At 44.1% G+C, this 23021-nt stretch overlaps 1 protein-coding gene across 1 annotated transcript in view; it reads left to right on the plus strand.

The window, feature by feature from the left end:
* C23H1orf21 (chromosome 23 C1orf21 homolog) overlaps positions 1-23021 on the plus strand; it is a 206155-nt gene that overhangs the window by 176553 nt on the left and 6581 nt on the right. The window contains exons 4-5 of the mRNA XM_031435601.2: positions 4055-4131; positions 11359-11419. Coding sequence (XP_031291461.1) covers positions 4055-4131; positions 11359-11419 — 138 coding nt within the window. The remainder of the gene's footprint in view (positions 1-4054; positions 4132-11358; positions 11420-23021) is intronic.

Raw genomic sequence — 23021 nt, forward strand, 5'->3', positions numbered from 1 at the left:
ATATATAGATGACAGCAAATGGGTATGATGAAACTTTGGGGACTGATGGAGCTGCTCTAAAGCTGGATTGTGGTGATAACTGCACAGCTGTATACATTTACTGTAATCACTTCATCACACATTTATAATGGAATTTTTTTTATTTAGTTATAGTCAGTTTACAATGTGTCAATTTCTGGTGTACAGCACAATTTTTCAGTCATACATGAATATACATATATTCATTTTCATATTCTTTTTCACATGAGCTACTACAAGATCTTGAATATATTTCCCTGTGCTACACAGTATGAACTTGTTTATCTATTCTAAATATACTTGTTAGTATCTACCAATCTTGAACTCCCTGTCTGTCCCTTCCCACCCCCCTCCCCCTGGCACCCACAAGTTTGTATTCTATGTTTGTGAGTCTATTTCTGTTTTATATTTAAGTTCATTTGTCTTCTTCTCTCTCTTTTTTTTTAGATTCCACATATGAGTGATACATCATACGGTATTTTTCTTTCTCTTTTTGGCTTACTTCACTTAGAATGACATTCTCCAGGGACATCCATATTACTGCAAATGGCATTATGTTGTCATTTTTATGGTTGAATAGTATTCCACTGTATAAATATACCACAACTTCTTTATCCAGTCATCTGTTGATGGACATTTCGGCTGTTTCCATGTCTTGGCTATTGTAAATAGTGCTGCTGTGAACATTGGGGTGCAGGTGTCTTTTTGAAGTAGGGTTCCTTCTGGATATATGCCCAGCAGTGGGATTGCTGGGTCATAGGGTAAGTCTATTCCTAGTCTTTTGAGGAATCTCCATACTGTTTTCCTCAATGGCTTCACCAAACTGCATTCCCACCAGCAGTGTAGAAGGGTTCCATTTTCTCCACAGCCTCTCCAGCATTTATCATTTGTGGACTTTTGAATGATGGCCATTCTGACTGGTGTGAGGTGATACCTCATTGTAGTTTTGATTTGCATTTCTCTGATAATTAGTGATACTGAGCATTCTTCTACGTTTCTGTTGGTCATTCGTATGTCTTCATTATAATAGGGGAATCTTATGGAATATAGATTTTACCTCTTTAAGATAGTTAAATATTTTTTCTGAAATAAGGCACATACCTCAATTAAACAATTAATAGTTCTTTTCTATGCAAGAGAAATAGAAAGGCATATAGTTAAAGTGTGGCCCGCAGACCCTTGGAGGTTCCTGAGACATTCTTAGGGAGTCCTCAAGGTCATTTTCCTAATAATACAGAAGCTATTTGCTTTTTTCACTCTGTTGACATTTGCACTGATGGAGCAAAAGCAATGGTGGATAAAACTGCCGGTGACATGGCACAGATCCAGGCAGTGGCATCACCTCTGGTTAGTAGTCGTCGTGATCACCACCACCAGGCACTCGCAGGGGAAGAATACATTCTGTTTTCATTTTGAAATTTTGAAAAACTTGTAACTACCACCGAAAGTTTCATAGCGTTTGTCATGACTTTTCTGATGAGGTTGATGGTGATTTTAACAAATGTGTTTTTTTTTCCATATTGTATAATAAAATGTATCAAAATTTGGAGAATAGAGATGAGGGTTCTTGATACTAAAATGTGTGAGGGCTGCTGGCCTAGTGGCTAATAACGGACTCGGGCCATTCTGCATGGGTTTAGATCCCAACGCCGTTACTTACTACTTGCAGGGTCTCAGTAAGTGCTTCACCTCTCTGTGCCTTCCGATTCCTCATCTATAAAATGGGGATAATAACGGTGTCTATCTCAGAGCGGTATGTGGGCATAAATATGAGTTAATATATGTAAATATCTGTGAACATTAAAATGAGTTAGTATATGCAAATCACTTAGTCTTTTTTTTTTTAATGGAGGTACTGGGGGTTGAACTCAGGACCCGTGCATGCGAAGCGTGTGCTACCGCTGAGCTCCACCCTCCTCCACAAATCACAGTAAGCGCTCAGTTGTTACCGATCTTGCTGAGTGGTAATTTGGAAAATGAATACATTATGAATACATAATGGGTAGAAAGCTGTATGTAATTATATGTGTTCGCACCTGGGTAATCTGCAGCTGCTCTCTCCCCCGACCTTGCCTCTGCCTCGCCTTTGGTCCCCTCACTGCCCCTCACTTCGCAGAAGTGCACGTCTGCGCCCCGTGTCCTGAAGTGTCCTCCTATCTCCTGAATCTCTCTTTTGGGGGAGGTTTTTTTTTTTTTTAGCAACCACACTATGTATTTTTGAGGAGGATATGGTGAGATGATATAATGATGAAGGGTACAGTTTAATAAGTTGAATAGAAACAATATAATTGTCATTGGTATATTTAGAAGTAGAAGCCTCTTTCCTGCCTCAGCAACATTTACAATTGTGATGCATCCTTTAAGTTCAAAGAGTTTAGGAAATTATGTGAATAGAAAAAAAGCGTAAGACTCTGTCATATCCAGTACATCCATTTTCAATGCCTAATCCAAGGGGGACATAAAGTTTAAGGGAGAAAATGACTCATGTGGAGGGAACCTAGATCTTCAGTCCTGCAGAGAGACTGTGGTTGAACTGTTTTTATCTCAAAGTGTTAAAAAAAAAAAAGGTGGTTATTTGCCGACATCATTCATTTGTTCTATCATCATTAAGCACCTCCCGTGAAGTGCCAGGCCCCGAGCCAGGCACGGCAGCCCCGGCCGTAAAGAAGGAACCAGGGTCCTGCCCGCCTGGAGTCAGTGCGTTAAAAGTTTTCTGATTGTTCTCCCACTTCTTTGTGAAAAAGATAAGGTAGTTCATCTGCTGCTCCCTGACTACATCAGCAGAGGGGACAGTATCTATTTTATACTTTTAAAATATTCATGTTTAAGTAAGTTTAGCGGGAGGTAAAGAAGGCAGTAAGCTAGACGGCTGGAGAACTATAGTGACTGATTCTTCTTCGAGAAGGTCGCAAACAAAATTACCCTGTTTTGGGGGACTGACGTTGTACAGACACGCTCACGTTTGAGGGTGAATAGCCAGCAACCAGAGCATGGGAGTCAGTGCAGCTTCAAGCTGACTTACGTGGCATCTGCTGTCCTGGGAGCGGTAGGGGCGCTTGAAAGAGATCACTCCGGGCCCGCTGTTCTGTGCAGCATCTCGCGTCCCTCTGCCTGCGGTGAGAAGGGTGGGCCGGCCCGCAGGAGTTTGATTCCTTGCCCTCGCCCAGGTCTTTAATTATGGCCACATCTCGGGTTCCTGGAGTGTCTACAGTCACCTGTTAAGTAAGTTTAGAATAGTCTTTCCTTTCATTTTGGGGAAGTGTGTTTAGAAAGCAAATTAAGAAGCACCCTGAATAATTTTTAAAGATAATGTTGTAAAACTACAGAGCAGTTGTAGCATTGAGACAGCGTGTTTACTGATACACTTGCATTTTAAAATTTAAGAGTATTTCTTTCCCATGTGGCTAGTTTACTGGGAACAAGAAATCAGATCGGGCTAAAAGCCAAAGAAGTGGCTTCTGGAATACAGACTAGTACTGAGTTTTACTAAGTTAATCGAATTCAACCTCAATATTTACTGCAGGTGTAAAATACTATTTTTAGTTGTGTTCTTGTGCCTGTCGCTGCTAGAGCCTTGTGCAGACTTTCTGTCCCAATAACCGCAGTTGTGTTTCACAAATAAACTGCACGAAGTCGCTTAACCTGGGCAAGCCAGCCATGGCGGCGGTTGTATGACACTTGCTCTTTTTTGACGCTTTGATTCTCTTCCTATTTTCAGGAATTCCACCTAAAAATCAAAGACTACCCACACATAATTTTCTTTTTTTTTTATTGAGTTATAGTCAGTTTACAATGTTGTGTATACACATAGTTTTCTAAAAGGAGCCACAGCTGTTATAAAAAGTGAATTCCTCTTTTCATGACAACGTTCCGTGTTAAAATGCTTGGCCAGGCTGCCTGTACCCTGTGACGTCCTTGTGAAGGAACTGACTGCACAGGCTCCCAAACGAATCTACCATTTCGGGGATGGAAATGTGTGCTCTTTTTGATTGCTGAGTCTCATCGTGTCTTTTGCGTGTGTGTTTATGTGTTTCAGGAAAAAAGTGCCAGTTCAAATGTAAGACTTAAAACTAACAAAGAGATTCCGGGACTAGTTCATCAACCCAGAGCAAAGTAAGTTCTCATTCCTTTTTTCCTATGTCGTTTTTAAAGCTAAAAATGTTTTTAGAGTGAGCTCCATTTTGCCTACCAGATAATCAAGACTTATGGTAAAGCTTCAGTAATGAAGACAGTGTGACTGGGTCTAATGGAACAGACAGAGTCCCAAACCAGACCCAACATATATGGCAGAGCTGACGTTTCACACCAGTTAGGAGAAAATAAAGGGGAATATCTTTATGAGTTTGGGGTAGGGGAGAACTTCAAATAACTCACGAAGGATGCAAATCTTAAGAAAAATGATTAATTATTATGACTACACTAAAATTAAGACCTTCTATTTATCAGACTATGCAATAGGAGAGTAAAAGGCCACAGAATGAGGGTAGATACTTATAATACATACAATGAACAGTGGTTGGATTTCCAGAACACATAGAGGAATTCTATGAATCAGTAACTAAAGGACAGAACTCATGGAAAGACAGGCTAAAAACATGAACAACCGTTTGACTGAAGAGGAAACATTAGTATCTAATGCGTATGAGAAAGATACCATGGCACACTACAAGACTGGCAAGATTTAGAAGTCTGATGCTACGAAAGGTTTACTAGAATCGGGAGTAACTGATACTCTTGACCCCTGGTGGTGGGAGTATAAACTGGTCAAAGTACTTTGGGAAAACAGTTTGCATTATCTAGTAGAATTGTCGCTTGGGCGTACCTGGCCCCCCAGCGACTTCACTCCCAGGTGTGGGCCCTGGAGAAACTCTTGTGCACGGGGGCCAGCAGACATATTCTGGGAGCGTTCACAGCAGCACTGCTTACGTGAGCTCTTAAAGCTCTTGAAGGAAAAACCCAAATGTCCGTCCAACATATAATGGATAACAAAAAATGTGGCACGTCCTTGTGCTGGGAATGCTGCGTATCAGTGAAAATCTACGACCTGTACGTAGCTCCACGTGTCAAGGAGGTGGAGCCTCGCCAGTGTCATGTTGTGGCGTAAAGTAAGAAGCACCTGCCTCCATGCACTTTTACGCATATGAAGCTCAAAAACTAAGGCAGAACTAAGCAAGATTATGTGTGGGGGGGGGGGGTAAAACAGCAGAGGCCAGCAAGGAGATGAAGGGCACTAAATTCAAATCGTGGTCGCTTCTACTGCATAGAACACAGAGGGATCAGAGAGAGGTTCTATTTCTTAATCTAAGTGGTGGTTTTATCCCTGTTCCTTTCATTCTTATTATTTAAAAGTGTACAAATAGCATGATAGGTTTTCTTTTCTATGTGTTAAGTATTTCACAATTAAAATGTTAAAAGAGAATAAAGAATAGTTTTCTGGATTTTTCTAGAACTGAATCTACACTGGCAACAAAATGCACTTTGTCTGTGAAGCTACCGCCCCTTTCCTCAGAGAGGCCCTGCTGTCCCCGAGGCTGCACGTCCCCTTGTGCTGTTCTAGCCAAAAATGAACAAACCCCAAGGGTGCTGCTCGCACATGTGTCACCCCACCCCAACATAAATGTGACTAGTGCCTGTATGTAATAGAGCCCCAAAATCAAAATCCTAAGTGGACAGGGTTGTGTTATCTTTGGTTCTTCCCAGGAAGTTGAGACAAAAATAACGTAATTGGTTTCACCTGGCTCAGCGTCTGGGCCCCAGCCACAGCCAGGGCCACTGGGACGTGGTGGTTGGGACTCTTCAGGGGGTGGTGAGCGAGCACAGGGACTTAATTTTTTTCACTTTCAAAGAAAACTGGACATTTTTAAATCCCCTTATCATTTTCAACGTCAGTTTAAGGATACCACAGGTTTTTGCCCCTTAGGTAAGCATTGTGCTATAATCACAACCTCCCTAATCCACTCCCCGGCAATCACTTTTATCTCCTCTAACTTTATCTGCCTCTGGGGACAACGATATCTGATGACCCTACCAAATCATCTTTTCATCCAAAACGTTGGATATATGCTATTTTTAAATGCTTTTCTTATCTCTGCGTTCTAGAGAAAGACTATATTAAGAATTCCTTTTTTCCTTCAGAGCAAATATTTATTTAACTTTGACACACTTTTATGCTTTGCAGACTGGCATGTGCTGAAGCTTTCAGAGAAGTTGAGTAAATTGGAGCATGTGTTTACATTAAAATTATGAAGAAAATTCCCTATTTTTCACACAGCATCACGCTCGTGTCTGTGTGTGTGTGTGTGTGTGTGTGTGTGTGTGTGTGTGTGTGTGTGTGTGTGTGTGTTTTAAACTGTGAATCAGATCATTGGGTTCCTGGAATTCAACTAAGAAATCTTTCTGGAGGGCCAAGAAAAGGGTTTTATTTTTCCTACTTGCTGACATATAGGATCCAGGAAACTATTCTTTATTATGTAGTTGTATAAAATATGATGAGGTGTTGTTTCTTCTTCCCCCATGAGCGGAAGGATAATTCCCTACCTTGTGGAAGATTTACTGTAAAGGCAGGCATCCTCACAGCGTCGCCCTCGCTCGGCGTCACGTGTAGAGCACATTCCCGCTGGCCTTGAGATCTCAGGCAAGTGAGCTAGCGTCTTGGAGCTTCAGTTTTCTCCAAGAAAAATGGAGGTGAAAAATCCTGTCTTACAGAGCTGGGGCTTAAATAAAATAATATATGCCCTATGCTCATCACAGTGTCTGACGCTTGGCAAGAACGCCTTAACAATTAGAAACAGCCTGAACGCCCTTTAACGGGAAGTTGGGCAAATGCGCTTCGCTGTGTTCACACAGTGGAACATCAGCAGTCACCACGAATGCCCCGCAGCCATGGACAGCCCTGGGCGGACCCAGCAACACGGCGCTGGGACAGAGAGCAAGTCCAAGCGGTGACGTAGCGTGATGCGCTCTGTAAACTTACAAACACCTGGAACAGATCATCTGCTCTCAAGCACGGAGAGAGATGGAGTGAAGCTTTACAAAAGGGAAGCGGGGACGTGATGGCTCCCTTGAGCTGGGAAGTAAGCTCTAGGTTGTTGAGATCCCAGCTTTTATTTTTTTGTTTTGATTTCATGAATACTTATTATACTTTTTTTTAAATAACCGAATAAAAGTGAGCCATGCATGAACTAATAGCAAGGGTGTGTCCTGTTGTGAGGTCTAGGATTAATCCACTTCCTGAGGTGCAGCTGAAAAACACTGATGATGATCATCAAGAAGGAACTGTGTTCAGGCTAAGATTTGTCAGGGACCCACGGGGTAACTGAGTTTCATTTTTGTAGGTGAAGTACTAGGGAATTAGGACCTTGTCTTCCCATACTTCTGTGGCTTAGATTTTTATTTGGAAGCTTATTTTTTTAAGTGACTAAACGTGGAAACCATGTATCTTTCCGCTCTAAAGCTCATTTGTCCACCTTTGGTTCATTTGATTACTTGCATTGAGATTCCATAGCGTTGTCATCCTTGGTCTCATGAAGCTGAGAAGTTGTAGGAAAAAGAACCTTTGATGGCAGGGTTAACTCATAAGAGCTTTGCCAGGACCAGCTGAGAGCCATGAGAAATGTTCCAGGGCCATAAATGGAGTATAATCGATAAAAATTTTGAGTCACTGTGTTGCACACCTGAAAACTAATATAATACTGTAAACCAGCTACACTTCAATTGAAAAAAGAGAGAGAGAAATGTTCCAGGGGGAGCATTGTGTTTTCCAAGGTGGAATTTTAGTTATTAGAGAGAAAGAGGAATGACTGAAGTTTTATGAGTTAAATCAAGTACCAACATACAGACTTTTATAAAAGATTTTTAGATCTAATTAGTCTTAGCATCAAGGATTCATACTTTATCAACTAAATCAGAAGCAACCCAGTCAGCCCTTTGTGGTATCCTGAGGGAATATGGGAGACCATTGTGCTCTCCCTCCTCCGCTCCGCACTCACCGCCATCACACAGTCCGTCAGAGGCGATCTGAGAGTCAAGCTGTTACTCACGGACCGCTCCCCACGGTGCGCTGTGCGCTCTGGAGGGTCAGCGCCACCGTCAGCGCCGCTGTGTTGATACGAGTTCCCACGTGAGAAGACGGCATCGTGTTTCTCTGGGCGGGAGTCGGTCGACAGTGGGCAATTCAATTCATCAGAGTGAGCATCCTGCCTCTGCCCCCGTTGAAAGGAAGGCGTGGAGAACAGCAGGGTAAGGCTCGTGCCCTCGGGTCACACCAGCCCTAAGACGACGCACAGACCACGAGGCTCTCGTGTGGGTGTCCGCCTGCCGCGCTTCCAGGGACCGCAGGCTTTGCCTGAAAAAGCTCATTTGGTGCATCGGGACTTGGTAATAAATCAGCCCCCTCCATTCTGCCTTCTCTGTCACAGCCCACGTGCTGTGTTTCAGGGAGGCAAGACAGGCAGCCGGTCTGCTGAGTGGCTCGTCCCAGCTGGTTCTGAAGTGAGGCAGAAGCAGGCAGCGGTGTGCTAGGGCTCCTGGATGAAGGAAAAGGAGGCAGCCTTTCTCCGTCCGTGGGCACGATGGTAGAGACACAGCGGACCGAAGGCAGCTTGCTGACGTTTGGTTAGGATTGTTTCTCAAAGGCACGTGTGAAAATGAAAATGTAAGGTTCCTGCCTGACCCTGTACCCTCTACCCCAGAGCAAGGCGAATACTTCCTTCAAGATTCAGACGGGGTTGAAAATACGCTGTCTTGTCTAGTTAATCCTGGATTAGGTGGCTTTCGTTCAGTTTGCTTCCATCAAGGGATATCTTTTTCTTTTTTTAATGATTAGAAAGTATGCAGCTAGACTACACAAAACTGAATCCACTCAAGTTTTTACCGTATGGGCATCCTGAGGTCCTTCACTTTGGGTCTGAAACTCCTGAGACAGGTCCCTGAGCCTGTGCGCTCTCCACCACAGGGAGGGATGGAGACACACTTGCAGGGTCACATTCACTTAAGATTTCCCCTCTTGTCCATCTGATGTGCATACGTATGAGTATCAGCCAAACACCCCTGTTTTCATGTTGTGATGTTTGAGTAAAGGAGCTAACGGAAGTTAGTAACAATCACAGAACGTTACTGCTGTAAAGGACCTCAGAGACCAGCCTAGCAGTTTTATAAATGAGGAATCTCAGGCCTGCACCCCATCTATGCTAGAAAGCTGTGCTGCCTCTGTGAGGAGTCGTGAGTCCCACGGATTTAAATAGAGACCACTTGGTCTATTAATTAAATATGTACTACCCTTCTGTTATATGCAAGGCAATATATGCTAAAATCTCTAACCAAAAAAGGTTCCACCATGAACATCAGATCCTAAAAATGCCACTTTTATGACGTCCCTTGGGATTTCCTAGGGAAACTAATATATATGGTTATGTTTAGATAGATAGACAGACAGACAGATAGACAGACAGATCAATCTACTGATCGATCAGTATCTTCATGCCTTTTCTCTCTGGGGCCCAGAGCTGTCCAGCACCTTCAGCTGCTGAGAGCTTGGCTAAGAACATGGCAGGTGCCCCAAAAAGTGTCTAGGCAGCCACAGTGGGTACCAGAATATTTGTGTTTCCCACTCACAAGAAATCCCCCAGGCTCTCCCTCACAGCCTGTTCACACGAACTTTAGGCAAAACTCTAACAAGCTTGGCTGTGCTGTTGCCAAACATGAAGCCCAAGCAGCAAATGGCAAGAAGGAGGAAACAGGACTGTTACCTCCTCTGACAGGAGAAGAAGCTCAAAAGGCAGCCAGAGAACGGAAGCCTGGAGCTCAAGGCCGTTTCAGCTTTTGCTTAAAGAGGAGCCGCTCCACCGACCGTCGAGGCTCCCGGACTATCCCAGTATTACAGAGGAGGGTTAAGACTTAAGATCAGGGGAGTTGCCCCTCGCCATGAAATGAAAGTTGAGATACATCGTCTATTAAATTGAGTGCACAGTTTAGAAGACTTGCATCCAAAGTGGCTCGAATAAAAAACGTTTTGGCACTAAAAGAAGTCAAACCCTGAGGAATCTGGAAGAGCTCAGCTTTGCAAAGCGGCTTTTCTGTCCAGACAGAGCACGAGGAGGCTGTTTACTCTCACCATCCCGGGTTCCGCCCTGCCTTTCCAGCCTGCAGTGAGAGGGCCTGTTTCTGCAACAGGACGTGTACGTAAATTACATGATGTCCGTGGTGCCTTCCAGCAGTGAAGGCTACCAGGTCTTCTCATTGCTTCTCCTTGATCTCCGCACTGATGGCTGTGTGCTCCCAGCTTTGAAACCTAGCTTTTACGCACTGGGGAAAACCTCTTTGGAGCCTCATTACCTGTCTTGGGAGGCCTGAAGGGCTTCGGGTCACTTGTGTCACTCTCTGTGGCCCCGAAAGGATGAGGTGTGCGGAGGGGATGTCAGGTGGGCTGCTCACCGTCCCTCGGCGGGAAGGGAAGAAGCTGGTCCAGAGCCACCCCTCCCCCGACCCCCACTACTAAACCAGGGGCAGTAACTAACAGTAAGGGAAGAAACAGTGCCAAGTGTCTCTTCCCCCAGCATCCCGAACCCCCTTGGACACCCACGGCTGTTCACTGGGTGGAAACTACTCTCGTTAAGGCCATGTTGCTGCCAGGCCCCTTTCCTTCCCGTCTGTGAATCTTCTCTGCTGTCCTTCCCTTCTAAGTTTGTCCCCACCAACCACGTGTGTCTCACTAAGTATGCCGGTAAATTGCCAAGGACAAGCAATCACACAGGGCGAGAGCTCCTCAGACATGCCTCCTCACTGACTCCCACGTTCCAGTGGAATTTCAGTTCCAAAGAGATGCCTTTGCTGTCCCCGGGACAGAAGATGTTCAGGGACAACGTCAAGTTCCCGCTCGTTTGCGGCCAGCCCACGCCTGTGCAGTCGGCTGGACACCGTGCTGACACTGACAGCCTTTGTGAAACACACGTTTCAGTATAATAATTAGGATATATTTTCTTGTTGTGGTTACACCCAGGGTTGAAATAGGCTGTATGCTGCTTGCCTATACTGTTTGTTTTAATGACAAATACGTATCTGAAGAAAAAATTTGGCACACACCTCCCAGTAACACCACTAAAAATAACTTGAGTACTTTGAAAGGAAATTGTGTTCCTTAAATCATAGGAACTGACAGGCTATTAGGAAACACATTTGTAGGATTACTCATAATGACATTTATCCTCAATATGATACTTAAGTGCAAAAGTCTGCAAGAAATAAATGGCTGCCCCAAAGTTGAGGGACCCAGCAGTTTTCATTTGAAGGAGCTAGGTTTTCTTAAACATGGAAATATGTATTTAACTATTCTTTGTTTTTCAGCATGCACATCTCTGAAAGCCAACAGGAATTCTTCAGAATGCTGGATGAAAAAATCGAAAAGGTAAGAGGTAAAAGAACTAAGTGTTTGAGGGAAATATTACCTCATGAGTTAGGGTGACGATATTCTGGTTTGTACGTTGCAAAGCTGTTCTTGCAAGGGGATGGCTAGAGAGTTAAAACCAAAGTCCCCCACCCTGCTCCAAAAACTGAGGCTCTGAGAATGTTTAATGTATAACAGAGCTTCCCAGGATCTGGGCTGCCGCTGATCATTAATTAAAGCGTGGAAAGTCAGGTAGAGACTAGTAAGAGCCTTTGAGTAGAGACAGAATGTTGCATCACTGTGTGTTGTCGACCCCGATGCCCCGCTCTGACCTCAGACTGCAAGCAAGATGGTCTCCAGTACCTGCCTGCCCCCCGCCCAGCGCCGCTCTGAGTCCTTTACAAACGTCGCGGACATGTTGCAATCGGTACCTACCTCAGAGAAGTGGCTGTGAGACAGGTGATCTCTGTATTTTACAGACAAGGAAACTGAGACTCAGAGTGCGTGAGTAATTTACCTGGTTTGCAGCTTTGCCCAGCAGTGGAGTTAGAATTCCAGCCCACGTCTGTCTGACTCCAAAGCGGTCCCCCAGTTGCTTCTCTCGGAATGTGTGGATTTTGTCTAGACAGATACAAAGTTGATCTGTGTGGAAACTGAACCCATGCTTAGGATCTCAGAGCGCCATATACGAATCAACAGAATGATGTATGGAATATGGTAATAAATAAAGGCTTACGTGCGTATAGAATTTAAATTTATCACTGCAGGGGGTGAATTTTAAACGCTAAAGTTATCAATCTTAGTATTATCATTTGAAAATCTTACTCTGAAGACTAGAATTCTACATTCAGAACATATCTCAGCCATGGTTAAGTATCGTAGGTCAGTTTTACCTTCGAAATGGTTTCCATTTTAATTTTTGTTTATTTTTCATTTTTTGTGGCCCTTTTGAGTGTTTCTTCAGTCAGTGGGAGACAGTGAAGGAGGTCTTAAGTTCATCCCATTTTTAGCAGCAGACCCCCCCTCTGACCAAAAGAGTCATTGTGTAGTCTTCTAACACACCATTAAAAGACCAGCATATGTTACCAATATGAAAAACAGAGATGGGTAATGAATTAAAATTAAAATAATAGCTTAATCTGCAGTGTTCCCTGGCTACGGTTAAATACTCAGTTGAGTATGTGTGTGGGGGTGGGGGTGGTTTACTTTTAGTGAAATTTTACCTTATGCATGACTTTTCAGACTGAAAAGGTCATTTAGGAGTAATCACCAAGTTTCACATACTGGTTCAAAAGCTGTTCAACTTGTCGATAACACTTTGTTTTCAGTAAAGGGAGGCGTAAAAGAAGTCTTTTATTCTCACTGTAATGATGAAGGGCTTTTCTCTCAGTTAGTTTGGATTATTTCTCTTCCACTAACTTTCTGGCAACAGAAATATCTGCTTAGTAGTCAGAGGTGGTCTGTAGAAATTGAAGCCTGAACTGTGAGTTACCTTTTTAAACGACACTTACAAACCCTGGCCAGGCATTGAAGATGCTCTTATCTAATCCCTGTCTGGTGTGTTTCCACAGTTTAAATTCTACTTCTTTTTACTCAAAACTGAAATATATTGTTCCCGCCTGAAACGCGACATCCCTTCTTACTTTGCGTCCAGGGTACAAACTATCATGTGTTGACCACAACAGAAACAGGGCTTATAACTTGATCATTTATTGGCTTTGAGGATTTGTAGATACAACATAAACAGTGTTCCCAGTATTAAATACATTTATGTTCAAAAAAGAGCCGTTATGTAATCTATGACGTGTACCCAGTTACAGATTTCTAAGGGAATTTTCTATCTTCTCTGAGCCAAACTTGCCTGTTTCTCCTCCCGTACCTAAAGCCTGTCCTTCTGAATATTGTGAATATGCCATCCTGTGTGTCATCTCAACATCCAGCCTCCCAATGTTAGAGTGTCCCTTCCGGATAATACGTTTGTGGTTGAATATGGTCTTCACCGTAGTTTGTATAACCAGAATTAGAAGTTGGATTCTTACTACCTTCCTGACTTTTTACCATTGCTAAATATTTCTTTGGTCCAACTAGCATGTAGTCAACCATAAATGCAATTCAGATCTATTCTTTAGGTTTTATAGGGTTGATTTTAAAAAGAAAACTCAGAGCATCATGCTGAAACTTGGAGTCATTTTGAGAGGCCTTGAGTTTTGAGATTTACTCTTTCCCAGAAATATCCAGGAATTCCTTTTTTTTTTTTTTTCCTTCCTTAAATTGATAAGAAGCAAAACTGAGTGACTCTGGAGAGATTTAAACCTGCCCCTCCTGGATTCACCCTTTGTATTTACTGAATGTCTGTAGGGCATCTTTCGATTTACCTTTGAACTGTCCTGTCCACACCAAAGCACTCTCTGCTCTGTCTCTCACAAGATGTGGGAGTACCGTTGGTATAAGGAAACTGGGACCATTCTTACAGTGAGGCTTAATGTGCGCACCTCCCTCTAATTCAGAAACGGTCCTGATGCCGAGCGGTGGTTTACTTCTGCACCACACCTGGACCTGTGGTTTGTCTAGGAAGTTAATCGTGGCAAAGAAAAGCAAGTAGCAAAAATGCATTAAAAGTTATTCAGCACTTCTGAGTACCAGACACGATGCTGGGACTCAGAACAGAAAACCAGGTAGGAAATAGGGGATACAAAATAAGTAGGACACAGCCCCTTGCCTTGAGGAGCTCAATTTTAAAAGCGAATTTCAGGTCCTCCAGCATCGAAGTGTTTCCAGTTGAAACTTGAGGTCCAGGAACCAGGCAGGTGGGACACTCTGGGACATGTGGCCACGTTTCACTAGGCTGGCGTCTATGTAGAAGGCCACTGAGCTGCACCTGCGGGTGACCACAGGAGCTGTTTTGTCAGGAGAGCAGGAAGAGTTCAAAAGACACTTTAAAATCTTTGATTTACTTTTGCTTTTCCTTTTGGAGAGTAAAAACCCTGTGAAACGATGGGAGCGCCTCATTTAGTTTTTCCTCGTCATTTCTCACCCGGATGCGTCACCGTTACTCCATTACGATCGATCGAGAGCCATTGTGCCTGACAGTTCACGGGCTCCTCACCCTCGTGTGAAGTGGTGACATTTGCCTAATTTTGCACCTTAAAGAAAATGACAGTTTACTGCAGAGCAAGGTAGTGACTTTAAACTCCAAACTTCTTCCGCTGCACTTAGAGAAGAAAGGAGAGACCTAGGCTGGGAAACCTCCTGGCCCCGAGGAGGGGGTTCTGAACACAGTACCAGACACAGATCACGACCAGTTTTAAGACTTGCTTTCTGCTGTACATTTGAGTTTACCTGTAAGAAACAGAAAAAGGAAATACATTTTTAAGTATCTGCATTCATAGTATCTTTTCCAGGCAGACCCAGGGATTTATATTTTGCTTTACTGAAGGTTTAAGAGCCGCCGACAGCCAAGGCGTCTTTCACCCTCAGAGGGAACGCTGACTGTGAAATGAGACTGTCTCAGTGTTCCCGGGAAAAGGAAAGTAAGAATTACCTTGGTTCTTAGTCACCCGAAAAAAAGGAATTTTTGACGAGAGACAGAAACTGTGACATAAGCAAGATTTTTATTAGTGAAGTAAAAAAATGGTGAAACATGCTACACTCCCGAGAATTGGGCGCGGGCCAGTCCAAGAGAGGGGAAAACGGCGCCGTTCCTTTGTTCTTCCCGTTTTTATATCCTGGTTTTGTGACTGACTGACTGACAGCTCAGGTTCCCTGCGCTCTGGCCCGCCCACCCCCTTTGGGCAGGTTCACTGGGTCAGGTTATACCAGGTCCCCCTCCCACAAGCAGCTGCCGCATCTTGATGTTAACTGGCTTCCTTTACTGGCCCTCATTTAGAGAAAGTAAAAATGTCTGGAGTCCCTTTTCCTGGATGCAGACACACTGCCACTTTCTGGGCTGATCCTTTCCCCTCCCTCTCCCCCAGCCCAGTGCTCGTTTCTGTCTAAACTACCTAACATCAGTACAGTGCCGTTTGCTTCTTGTTAGTTTTCCTTATGAAAGGCATCTTAAGCTTTGTTGGGTCCTGTGTTTCGCGTCCTTCTCAGTGCCCACGAGAAACATGGGACTGTTGCATCAAACCCTGACGAATGTCACCTGGCCTGCCCCACTTGTACAGAGAGTGTTGTAGTGTGTCCCCCCCCACCCCGCTTGTCACGTTCAGTAACAACTGAGGCCTTCAGCACTGGCAGAGGGACGCTCTCACCGGCACGTATATTTTGGAAGTGGGCTGGACTGCAAATAGCATCGCATTAAACGGTTGTTTGCTCCGTGGGAGACATGTTGTGGCCTTGCTTTGCTAGTACCCAAACCCTTCCTTTCCCTGCCTCACCTTCGCTCGCTCCTGTGCACACCTGTCCTCATTTGTCCACCAAATTAAAGCGGTAATCACCAGGGTAAGGCGGGGACTCAGCCCTGGCTTGAGTCTCTGCCTGCTGCCTAGCCCTGTGCAGGTGCCTCTTCACAGTCACGGTGATAACATTGTGCAGGAACCACTGGCAAGGGGCGTGCACACCCTGGGCTTTGAGGACCCTAGCGTTCCCCGGCATCCCCGTGGAGCTGCGAGTCCTAAGTGATGCGACCAAAGAAAATAAAGCAGGCGGCAGCCAAATAGAAGTGCAATCACACACCCAGTCTCTCTCACTTTTCTTTCCTGGAGGGCTCGGTTTTCAGAGCATTCTTGAGACTGTGCCGCCTCCTTGGGAAGGAGCAGAGGAGAAGGGTTCAGGTTCCAGCACAGTGGCGTACATGAATGCAAAAAAGAAAAAGAAAAAAACAACCCATGCCATTTCTATGAATGCAGCGAGGCCGGACTCAGCAGCCACGGTCCGTGTTGGTGTTCCACGCTGTGGACGCAGCAGCGCCGGGAGGCTGGGCAGCATGCGGCAGGGGAGGCAGCCCAGTGCCCCTCCGAGCGGAGCGACCGCGGCGCCGCCTTGAGCTGCTTTCTTGACTTGCTCTCATTCGGCTTCTTCACATCTTCATCCTGAGCTGGCTGTTTCCCTTCCTCCCCAGGGCCTTTCCACTCTGCGTTTGGCAGCCAGGGGCCTGGTTTTAACCCTGCAGGGAGCACACGGGGACAGGGGGTGCCAGCCTCTGTAACTACCGCTTTATTACTTCAGAAGCTCTAAAAGGACTTGCAGAATACACAGGCAGTTTCCTAAGGATAAAAGTTGGGTCTCCATCTTTGTTTCCCCAGAACCCAGCACAGGGCCTGGGACAGAACAGAGGCTTAATTAACTTGTTGAACGAGTGGATGGTGCAGATAAGACCCCGGGCGCAAGCACACAAAGGAAGGAGGTGTGGCCTGAGGCTCCCAAAGCAGAGGGCTCGGTGTGAGACGAGAGGCTCTGAACAAAAGGCAGCCTCGCACGTACCAGTAAACACGGTGCCGAGAAACCGGAGGGACAGGACCGGCTCCGGGGGCAGCTGCGTGACCCGTCTCGCCTTTCTGATCCTTGGTTTCCTCACCAGGAGAAGGGGGAGGGGGATAATAATATTGACTTGTCTGGGAAATTAAAGAAAATTCACGCAGACTCTCTAGCAGAGTATTTGGTGTACTGTTCGTGCTCTGTGCTTGGCAGCTTTTATTTTGGTCGAAGTTGCCTGTGTCCGTATCGTATAGGGCGTCTGTAGAGGAAGGGTTTGGAGGCAGGCTACGACGGAGACTGAAAGTGCAGAACTTGCCCCCTTGAGTCTTGCTGGAGCAGGTGCCTTCCTGTGTGTGGAAGGACGTCACCGCGAAGGCAGAGCACCAGAGGAAGAGGTTCCCCAGCGTGCTGAGCCGCGCCCCCTCCTGTGTGGTACAAACACGTTAAGGAGTTAGATTCGCGTGAATATTTCTAGAGCCAGTAAATAGCCTGTCCCAGCCTTTGATCTGTGGTTACAGAACAAGCTGGGGAGCCACTGGCCTGGGTACAGCTGGATCCCTGTGTATCTTTTTCCTGTTGGGAGGGTTCATTCTTTTTTAATTCTTGTGAGATTCTTAAAACCTGCTTTTACAAGTGTTCATTAATACCAGTCTTTACATGCTTGTAATAACAACAAAGAGTCACAAAAAGGAGCTCTCTAACAAAAGCACTAACACGGTAAGCCTGACCTCTTTGATTCTTTTAGGAAGTATAACTGGAATGTGTTCTCTAGACCCAGAAACGAGCCCTTCTGTTGAGAACTCCTAGAGAAAGCATCATTCTTGGAACAGACACTTGTAGATTGCCCTCATTTCAGCCCTATTTTTCTAAATAGAGTCAAAAGAGGAGTATCCAGTACTTTAAACTCATATTCTCAACATTGGTTGTTGGAGATTTGGAGATGTTGAATCCTATCCTGCTTCCCTTCTGGGTTCTTAAAAAATGTTAAATAGACACAGGAAGCCAGGCGAGCATCGTGGGTCAGCATCCATCTGTATGAGTCTCACAAGTCCCAGGTGCAGAGCTTCTAGGTAAACTAGTTTGGAATATATTTGTAGTACTTAAAACATCAAAAGGGTCTGTAGCCAGAATATATAAAGAGGTATTACGAACACAAACCAATAAAAACCATCAATTAAACTTATGAGTCTGTATCTTTGAAATTCCCTTACATTTATACTATAAAGTTCACTAAAGCATACTATGTTCCATAGCAAAAAAAAAAAAAACTAGAAGCAATTTAAGTGCCTACCACTAGAGGAATGAATAAAGTCCTATATATTCCTACAGTACAATATTATGCAGCAGTTACATAATTCAGATATATATATATATATATATATATATATATACATAGCCACAATTATAGATCTCAAATCATATTATTAAAGAAATAGTGGAATAAGCAGAATGATGAAAACTGTATGACACTATACAAATTGTAAAATACCATGTATTGTTTATAGATGAACATTCAACATACATTTATTAAGCACCAGCTGTATGCCAGGCACAAAACACACAGAGACACAGACAAACACACATGAAAGTACATATTAGTATGGTCTGTCTTGATATATTTACAAATGGCATGTGTTTATACCCATTATATGTGTAAACATTCGTATACACATAGTATATAGTGTTTTTGGTATAGGATGAATATGATATGAAGATTAAAGTATCAAAAATGAGCTGGAAGGAGACATACCAAACCATGACCATTGTTGCACGTGGGGATGGGGGAAGGGACATGGGACAGGGATGGTAGAGTGGCGGCCAGAAGCAAGTGTTCCAAAATCTTACTAGTTCTTATGCCTGAATGATGGAAATATAGTGGCAGTGAAGGGGTGGTATTTAAGTCTTAACTCTTACTCCTGAGAACAGATTAAGACATCGCTTTGAATTAAGTCCATCAAATGACCTGGAAATCTTCTGCAAAGAATTCCACAAAATTGATGGTATCTCCTTATCATTCTAAGGAATCAGGTGCAACAGGGAAATTTTTATAAGATAATGTTAAGTGAAAAAAAAATGTGCCTATTGGAGGATTGAAACTATATAACAGTGACATAAATATGGACAAAAATTTAAATGAAACTTGAAAACTTTCTGATCTGTTAAAAAGACAGGCTTGTAAGAAAATTTTTTTAAATTTTATTTTTATTTTGATTGATGGTTTTCTTGTTCATAAAATAAAAACAATTTTATAAAGTGACCTTTTGGAGAAGAACTCTGGCCCTATTTGAGAGAAATCTCTCTCAAGATGGAAATTACCTTTGCTGTTTGAGCTCTTTGTCAAGGATTTGACCCTCTTCCTGTGTTAGCCTCTGAACCCACTGATGGTGATTCTATTTTCTGGGACCGGAGTGGGTCACAGAAACTCCAGCCCAGGGCCTGCCAGACAAGAATGGTTCTTAAATGGTTGGGGAAAACAAAAGGCAGAGTAATGTCTTCTGACATGTGAAAAAGTACGCGAATTCCAATTTCAGCTTCCACAAATAAAGCTTTATTGGAATCCGATCACGCTCACTCTTTAACCTTTATCTGTGGCTGCCTTCACACTTATAGCCAGAGTTGAGTTGCAACAGGGACCCTTTGGATACAGAGCCTAAGCTATTTACTGTTTGACTCTTCCCAGAGAAAGTAGCCAATTCCTGCTGCAGGACACGGGCACCCCACCTTCTGCGTCCCTGCTCTTCTCTGTCCTCACTCCTGCTCGCCTCCTCGTGGGGAAACGAGCATCTTTGAAGTCATCTGAGTGTTAGCATCAGACAAAGCTTGAGAAATGGGTCCCTTAAAGCTTCTGAAACATCCTTCCCTTTGTCAGTAGAACGAGGATTCAGGTATAATAAACACTTCATGGGGTTTTAAAGCTGTTTGGTTAATACATCCTGTCTTGGAAATGAAAAGGCCAGTATACTAGGATTCTTGTCCCCGCGGTTGTTATCGGGGTGTTCACTCCTATATACGGTCAAAGAAACAGGCTGTCACACTCCTACTGCTCATTACAGTCGAGACCTTTTTCCAACTGAAATAATAACGTGCGAGTCTAATTAGAATAAAGCTCATTAGAAACAGACACGGCCATTAATGCCTCGATTGATTTTTCTAATGGAATAAGCCGGGGGAGGAGACTTGAACAGCACAGCTAATTATTTTTGCTTTTCTTTGGAAAACTTGTTATAAATTGTTGTTGGACTGTAAATGAAAATGCTGCTGAAACACTCCCCGATTGAAAAGGCTCTGACACTTGCAGCCCCGAGGAAGGGGTGGAGGGCGCCTGCTTCTGGCCCACAGCCCAACAGGAGGAGGATTAAACCACAGCCCCTCCGCGGTCCTTCATTTCATTTTTGCACCCATTTCTCGCCCCCTCCTCATCATGATTGTTCTGGATTCTGCCTGGTTGTTTGCAGATGCCCAAGCCATGGAATGCGGCTCTCCTGCCCATATTCCCGGTTCAAGGACAGAGCTTAAGTGTCCTAGAACTGCAGTTGCCTCTGGATGAGGATCCGTGGAGGGAAAGTCTGGAGGGGAAAGGCATTAGGTGGGCAGAGAAACAAGATGGCCCATTTAATATCTGCAACATGATACAGTGGGGGCAATCGTGTTTCATTAATCAGGATGTTCTTTGGTGCCCAGAAAGCCAGCGCAATGCAGGGTAGAAGGCTGTGGAAGAGGCATAACTCAGTGAAGAAACTGAGACTCAGTAAACCCACAGTTAGCAAGAGCCGGGAGGAAGATGAATCGTGTAACAGGAAGTAGGGGAATGAAAACGCACAGACCAGAAACATACAGAGCTTGTCATTCAGACAGGCTCAGGAGAGGGGGAGGAATTCTCCGCTGGTGAGTCGTCAGCATGCTTCACCACGACTGTAGCAGCACAGGCTTCTAGACAGAGATAAGCCTCATCAAAACAAACTTCTGTAATGAGCCTTCATTACAGAACTTTACTTTGTTTTCTCCAAAGCTGAGAATCTTGCCTGGGCTATTTAGTTATCTGGCCCCATCGCAGTGCCCGTGAAGTTCTTTAATCAGAACTTGGTGATGAGAGTGAATGATTGTAGTTAAGACGCCTGGCTGAATGGAATGGAAAGAGAACAAGACTTGATTCCATGTGCAGTTTGCGTAGGTGTTATTTATATAAATAAAAATGATGGGTAATGGACAGTGGAATTCTGATATCAACTTTTGTTCCCCCTCCTTGCAGCCCTGCTGCGCCTCCCCTAACTTCCAGGCTGTGCTCCAGCCTCTGCGGATATAGAGCTTCCTCGATTCACAAGGGGGTTACATTCCCATAATCCCATTTCAAACTGAAAGTATCAGAGGTCGAAAATGCATTTAATACACCTGACCTACTGAACATCATAGCCTACCTTAAACGTGCTCAGAATACTTCCATTCGCCTCCAGTTGGCCAAAATCATCTAACACAAGGCCCATTTTATAATAAAGTGTTGAATATTTCATGTGATTTACTGAATACTGTACTGAAAGTGAAAAGCAGACGGGGGGTCTGGGTGCAGCATGGTTGTCAGTATCGCTTGCGTACTGTCCCGGTCACGTGGCTGGCTGGAGCTGCAGCTCACTGCCTGGCCCATCGTCACCAGAGAGACTCGAACTACACTGTGCTAGCCAGGAAGAGATCAAAATTCAGAGCACAGTTCCTACTGAGTGCACATCACTTTTGCATTTCATGAAGTTGAAAGTGGAACCATCGTAAGTCGGGGACCATGTGTCTATACTTTTGTTCAACCTGGGAACCTTCTGTACTTTTTGTTCAAAACATATTCTTTATCAGCTGTATTGTTAAAGATGGCTGCTTTTTCCAACAAGATCTGCAAGTTATTGATGACTGGCTTCACCTATTAAAGTCCCAGGACACTTCCAATATAATGTCATTCAACAGCTTCCATCCCCACCCCAACTCCGCCACACACACTCACACACAGACCACTGCCTCCTTCCACATACCTAAGTACCGTAACCATTGTGATGAGGGCCACACAAGGATTCCATTAAGTGTCAAAAAGACAAAGATGAGTGAGAGGCATCTTCTGCCCCCTAGAGTAAGGGAAGCAAACATTTGGGTTAAAATTACTGTAAGACACGGTGGTGGGATGGAAGGACCACTGAGAGAAGAGACCGATTCTCCCCAGACCTTTCACTTGAAGGTCTGATGTTGGAACAAGGCTGTAGGACTAAGTAGCCACTAAGAGAAGGCTGGGCAGGAGGGGCGGGGGGACGATATGTGTGCAAAGGCAGTGGTATTTCAGGACCTGCCAGGTTGGGACACAGTGGATGACTGGTCCTGTTGTTTTGTTTGTTTTTTCTATGTTTTAACCATTTTTTCCTTTGGGATCTTAGATTGATTTTTTTCACGCCTAATAAAAATGCTGCAATGAAAATATTTGAACATATCCTTTTAAGAACTTTATGAAGGTATAGTTTACATGCCATAAAATTAACTCATTTTATATGTACCATTCGATGATTTTTAGTAAATTTACCAAACTGCATGACCCATCACCACACTTCAGTTTTAGAACATCTCCATCACCTGATTAAGATGCCCACTCCCTGCTCCAGCCCCAAGGAACCAATGCACATATCTATTGAATTTTTTTAATGAAGTCTAGTCAGTTTACAATGCTGTGTCAATTTCTGGTGTTTCTGGTGTACAGCACAATGCTTCAGTCATACATGAATATACATATATTTGTTTTCATATTCTTTATCGCCGTAAGCTACTACAAGATAGTACATTTTTTAAAACATGTATTTGGAGGTTTGTCATTGATATTGACTTCTGTGATTGCTGTATTGAGGGTATGAACATTTTTCTGGCCTGTAATACATGTTACCACGTGACTTTCTAGAACAGCCATACTATTTTACAGCATTGCCCGCGGTGTGTAAGAGCTGCTTTCCTTTGTACGCGCCCAAGAATTGGGCATCGCTGTCTTTAAATAATACCTGATTGCTTTCATTTGTACTGTTTGATTGCTGAGGCAGACCGTTCTTCTGGTTGTGTGTTTAGTGGCTTTATTTTGTTCTCGGTGAGTTTCCACTTTGTGCCCTTCCCTCCCATCGAGATCCCCTTCAGTGATACGAGGCTCTCACCTAGCCTGCCGTTTTCACCTTGTGTGCCGCTGGTGTCTTTCCCG

Source organism: Camelus dromedarius, chromosome 23, assembly GCF_036321535.1.
Source record: "Camelus dromedarius isolate mCamDro1 chromosome 23, mCamDro1.pat, whole genome shotgun sequence".
NCBI classification, from domain to species: Eukaryota; Metazoa; Chordata; class Mammalia; order Artiodactyla; family Camelidae; genus Camelus; species Camelus dromedarius.